At 37.0% G+C, this 6,000-nt stretch overlaps 2 protein-coding genes across 2 annotated transcripts in view; one reads left to right on the top strand and one right to left on the bottom strand.

Moving 5' to 3' along the window:
• Nucleotides 1-1,497: 1,497 nt before the first annotated feature.
• LOC128665134 (immunoglobulin superfamily containing leucine-rich repeat protein) lies at nt 1,498-2,671 on the top strand. Its single transcript, XM_053719875.1, has one exon. The coding sequence runs from the start codon at nt 1,508-1,510 to the stop codon at nt 2,612-2,614; it is 1,107 nt and encodes a 368-aa protein (XP_053575850.1). The 5' UTR covers nt 1,498-1,507; the 3' UTR covers nt 2,615-2,671.
• An 849-nt stretch (nt 2,672-3,520) lies between these two features.
• The window catches only part of STRA6 (signaling receptor and transporter of retinol STRA6), a 99,590-nt gene continuing 97,110 nt past the window's right edge, over nt 3,521-6,000 (bottom strand). Inside the window, exon 17 of the mRNA XM_053717330.1 lies at nt 3,521-3,838. Coding sequence (XP_053573305.1) covers nt 3,675-3,838 — 164 coding nt within the window. The 3' untranslated portion in view covers nt 3,521-3,674. The remainder of the gene's footprint in view (nt 3,839-6,000) is intronic.

The raw sequence follows: 6,000 nt of genomic DNA, 5'->3' as shown, positions 1-6,000 counted from the left end.
TACAGAGATTGAGATATTGAGTAAAGAGTAAGATAGTTTTAAAACCTGTTCAGTTTTCAGAGACTCGCTGTTTAAATTTGAAGAATTCTGAAACAATTTTCACACTATTTAATTTTTTTTTTAAATCTTTTAAATTAGTTGTGTCTAACTCCGTTCCTTTTGGCCACAATGCAGCGCTCCAGTCATTTTTTTGTGGTGCCCCCACTCCATAGTCTTTCTCAATCTCACACTGTTTACAGAGAGCACTGCAGTATTTATGCATATAGAAAAATAATCAACATATTTAGTACACATTTTACAAAAACTATTTTTTTATTTTTTTATTATTTATTGAATTTCTAAAACTTGTGCAGTTGGACCACTATACCCATAAATAGAAGTAACATTTTTATTGGAAAACAAAATGTTCAGTTTTCACAATATTGAAAGTTCGGAAGCTGCATCCACACAATTTAAAGGACCACTCAATGCAGTATAATTGCATAATTAACAAGTGCACAATAAAAAGACAATGATTTAACACCTACTCTGAATTTCAAATAAGCAGTATATATTTTATTTCTGATTTTTTTTTTTTTTTTTACCTATTTTTCCGGGCCCCCTGTATCATGTGACAGACATCAGCCAATCACAGACTAGTATATGTACCCTGTAAGCTTGTGCACAGTAGGATCTTGTTCCCCAAAAAGTGTGAACACAAAAAGAAAATATAAGATGGAGAGGAGGGATATGAAACCTAAAAGGTTTCTTTCATGATTCAGATAGAACATAAAATGTATAACTACTTTGCAATTTAATTCTGTTATCTAATTTGCTTCAGTCTCTTTGTATCATTTGTTGAAAAAGCAGAAATGCACTAGATGGACACTAGATGAGCCAATAACAAGATGCATATATGTGCAGCCACCAATCAGCAGCTCCTGAGCCTATATAGGTATCATTTTCAACAAAGGATACCAAGAGAACAAAACAAATTAGATAATAGAAGTAAATTGGAAAGTTATTTAAAAACACATGCTCAATCGGAATCATGAAAGACAAAATAGGCTTTGTGTCCCTTTAAATCATAGGTACAAAAACTAGGAGTAGGGGACATAAGAGGTTGGGGGGGGGATTTAGAGAGAGGTTTTGGGGAAAAAAGTGAAATCATTGAATAATTGGAAGGCGGATAACTAGAGAAAAGAAAGGAGGTAACGTGTGAGCAAGGTCTAGCAACTATCCATTATGTCAAAGATACTAAATGACAATGGAAAAATTGGAGACAGGTGAGCAGAAAGGAAAATTAGCGCAGGAAGTGAGATGGGGTAAGAGCTCAGGAGAAACAGAATAAGGTGGCAATGCGGAAGAAAGTAAGGGATAGAGTAGAAGAGAAAATAGAGTGGAGATTAAGACAATAGACAGCAAGAAAAAATAAGCTCAGATCTGATATTTGTCATTTCTATATAAGAAACTCACGTTAAATTAATAATTTATAGAAACATCTCATTTTACAGGTGTGGTTTGGACCATGGGGAATTTCTTACTTTCCCTAGGTATTGCCTGTTGCATCGTCCTGGTACCAAGCAGTCCTTGTCCTGCCAGTTGTCGTTGTATAACTCACAGTGCTCATCCTTCTGCTGATTGTTCTTATAGGGAGCTGCAGTTTGTACCATTAAATCTCCCTTCCAACCTAACCCAACTCAGCCTCTCTGCTAACAACATCAGTGCACTTAACACAACTTCATTTTACAACATCTTGGGTGTCACCTCCTTATGGCTGGCGTATAACCAGATTACTAATATAGAGAAGGGTACTTTCAGACAGCTGGTGAGGTTGACAAATCTGGATCTCAGCCATAATCGGCTCATAGATTTCCCTTGGAATGATCTTTCCAAACTTCAAAATCTTCATGTCCTCAACCTAAACAACAATCAACTGGTGACTGTCCCAAAAGGCACCTTCAAAAATTCCCAAAAACTTAGATCATTTCAGATCAGCAGCAACAAAATCTCCGACATTTTTGAGGAAACCTTTGACCCACTTATCTCACTGTCTCACCTTCAGATTCACAGTAACCTCTTCAACTGCACCTGCTCCTTGGAATGGTTGAAGGGTTGGTTGGTGAGGACGAGTGTTACCATTGATAAAAGGAGTGAGATATTTTGTTCATATCCAAAACATCTTAAAGGAGTATTAATAAATCAAATCCCTGATATGAAGTGCAGAAGACCCCTGGATTTGCAGGCTTTTAACACTTTAATGAGTAAGGAATTGTTGATTTGCCATAGATTTGGAAACAATAATTTGATGATCCAAATGGATACTAAGGCCTCTAAAAACTTTATGAAGGAAGAGATCACAAACAAAGGAAAAATGTCCCCCATCCGACATAGCGTGAGCTACCTTTGCAGTTTCTTAAACAATACAGAAAGAAACCAAAATGACATGTCCATTTTCCTTGCAAACTACAGTGGCTCAGAATGGGTTCAAAAAAAAGGAGAGAAGTTTTTGCTTGTTATGGTGCCAGACACAAGCAGCTCAGAAGTAAACAAAGCACCCCTTTCTCTTGCATCATACATACTGTATTTGTTTCCTCAGATAATGGTATGGGAGCTGGTTCTTCAGTATCATTAAATAGCAGTACAAGATTTAAAGGGATACTGAACCCAATTTTTTTCTTTCAGGGTTCCGATAGAGCATGCAATTTTAATCAAATTTTAAATTTACTCCTATTACCAATTTTTATTTCTTCTCTTGGTATCTATATTTGAAAAAGCAGGAATGTAAGCTTACAAGCCAGCATATCTTTGGTTCAGCACCTAGGTAGTGCTTGCTGATCGGTGGCTAAATGCAGCCACCAATCAGCAAGCGCTATCCAGGGTTCTGAACCAAAAATGGGCTGGCTCGTAAGCTTATATTCCTGCTTTTTCAAATTAAGATACCAAGAGAACAAAGAAAAATTGATATTAGGAGTAAATTAGAAAGTTTCTAAAAATTGTATGCTTTGTCTGAATTACAAAATAATAAAATTGGGTTCAGTATCACTTTAATAGAGGAAGCAACACACCAGTTCTTCATGCTAGCTATGTGTAAGTCAATGCACTCACTTATATCTGATAAGTAATATGCACTGAAGGGCAGTTTACCCGCCTACATTGTATACTATACAAATTATTGAATACATGGAAAACCTCAACTGAAAGTAAAACTGATTAAGTATCTTTACAACCTCTACTGATATGAAAGGGAGAAGGAAAGACAAAGAAAATGGTATATAGTATGTTACTGTCAAATTCTAGAGAACAAGTGATTCTCTAAAACTGGAATGACCTCTCTCTGGTTCCTATTTAATGTATTCAAGCTTGCAATAAAGCTCACTAGTATCTCCCTAACTCAGTGTAGGATCACCATGGAATAACATTGATAGAATGCATTCTGTAAAAGAAAAAAAATAAAGCACAATAAGGATTTCATAAGGGTAAGAGCAACTAAAACAGACAGAGTTGATAAATACATAGGCAGAGTCAGATCTTGGAGAAATATATTTTACTAGATTATTCTACAAAAATAAATGGGTCACCCTTCCCACACACAAACCACCCTGCCCAGCAGTGCCCTAGGAGTGTGTGGGGGAGTAGAGAGAGGAAGGAAGAGGTAGTCTATGTTACTGGAAGGTGTTGGTTTAGATCAGGCTCTATGTGGGACATGGTGGTATATTTCCATTGATGTTGGTTGTTACGCGGTGCCGCTGGAGAGACGGGTTGTGGATCAGGGTGTATGCGAGGCTCCAACGTGCTCGAGCAAGGTGAGATCTCACACCTTTATTAGGTTTGCTCTCTGACTGCATCAGCTGAATTCCTGTGAGGGTAGAGGTAGCATACAATGTTAGACCTGGGCAAAACAGTGAAGCAGAATGTATAGCATGCTAAGTAGGTGGAATCATAAGGATAGTTTGTCTTTAGTAAGTTATAGGAGGCAGATGTATTGGCTGGAAAAAAAGAAATTCACCAAACAATGAGGGAGATTGCAAGTTGTGTGGTATTGCCGTATACATCACAGAAAATGGGTCTGTACCGCTATTTCTATTCCGCAGCCATTACAAGTTACAAAAAAACTTTCTTTTGTTGTGCTGTATGGTGCGGTAAGCCCTATAGCGCACCAAAGAAAAGTTTAGACTTGGCCTGCTTGTGCACGTTTTCCCCAATAGAGAAAAATTGTTGGAAAAAAACCTAACACCTGTGATTGCCAAATGGCGATCACATTAACGAAAGTTGTTTAAAAACCTAACACCCTAACATAAACCCCTAGTCTAATAACCCCCTCCCCCCATATCGCCAACACGAAATAAAGTTATTAACCCCTAATCCGCCGCCCCCCCCCCCCACATCGCCAACACTAAATAAAGCTATTAACCTCTAAACCGCCGTCCCCCCACATCGCTACTACTAAAATAAACCTATTAGGGCATAGATTACAAGTGGAGTGTTATTGCTAGCACAGAGTGCACTATCAAGATTGCAGGACTGCACTAAGATAAGCGCACAATCTGGTATTACAAGTCCATGGTAAAACAGAGTAACCACAGAATGCTTTGTGCGACCTATATCACTTTAGCGCACTCTATACATTCAAATAATAGTGTGGCTGCGTTAAACACCACTCAAATTACAAGTAGTGAGTTATGTGTTGCGCTATAAAACTCAGTGTTACTTGAAACCTTAAGTGTTAGGGCTAGGAGAAAAATATAAGAAAAAAACATGTAAAACATATTAAAATAAAGTATTACACACACACACACACACACATTGACATACATATATATATATATATATACAAAAAAACAAGTCCCAAGGTAGCACACTCTTGACAAAAACAGCAACTACCAGGGTGCAAGCAGAATACTAGGTAAATCTCAGAAATAGGTGGCACTCGCTGGGTTTTTTAAGTGCTCTAATGTACTTGATCTGTGCACAGTAAATCACTTGAAAACCCAGAGAGTGACAACTATTTCTGATAATTTCTATATAAGTCTCATATATATATAAAACTAAAATTTTCTTATAAGTGAAGAACAATGCTATTTCAAGTATTTCTTAATGCACCTTTATCTTAAGCGCACTTCTCAGTGCACCTTCGGGTTAGCACGCAAGCGGAAGCCAGAACAGGGTTTTGTGGTGACCCCACTATACAACCTAAAAGTGTTGACGCACTCCACTTGTAATCTAGCCCATAGTAGTTAAATCCCTTTAGTTTAGGACGCAATGTAAGGGCCAACTTGAGTTAATGGAAAATTCTATGTGTGAAAATAGGAGAAATTATAATTTGATATTAAAATGGGTGTACAAAATAGGTTGTATATAAAGATGGAGGAATTATATGGTTAAGTAGGAGCTACATGACAATAGTAAGAGTTTACTATTTGATATATCTTAAGAAAAGATGTCAAAACTCATAAAAGAAAACACATTTTTATGGTCACACATCTACATCACACATCCTATTGAAATTATAAACATAAGGCTAATTTAAGCGTTTGAAATTAAAATTTGTAATAAAAAGTATATTGTGATTATAACCTGTTTATATGTTTTATATTAATATGTACCCCTGTAGTATATCTTATGGGGTTTAGCATTAAATAAGAATAAGTTAAATTAGTGTGTCCATGCAAATATACTGTGTTATCAGCCATTGATAGCAGTTTAGGTCTTCCTTAAGATAATACATATGTACTTTTTTATTCAACTTCAACTATCACCTCTATGCTGATGATACTCAAATCTACCTCTCCACCCCTGCACTCTTCTGTCCTTTCTCACATCAGTGTCTGCTTATCTGGCATTTCTTCTTGGATAGCCTCTCACCATCTAAAAATCAACATGTCCAAGACTGAGCTCCTTCTAATCCCCCCTCTAATTCTACCCCAGTTCCTAACTTTTCAATCACTGTTGGTGACACCACTATCTCCCCATCACCCAAGTCCGCTGCCTAAGAGTTACACTTGACTCCAATTTGTCATT

This window comes from Bombina bombina, chromosome 6 (assembly GCF_027579735.1).
Source record: "Bombina bombina isolate aBomBom1 chromosome 6, aBomBom1.pri, whole genome shotgun sequence".
Lineage (NCBI taxonomy): Eukaryota > Metazoa > Chordata > Amphibia > Anura > Bombinatoridae > Bombina > Bombina bombina.
This window is presented reverse-complemented; position numbering and strand designations above follow the sequence as displayed.

Coding starts and splice junctions, on each gene's coding strand:
- LOC128665134 (XM_053719875.1), top strand. CDS start 1,508: ATGGGGAATTTCTTACTTTCCCTAGGTATTGCCTGTTGCATCGTCCTG.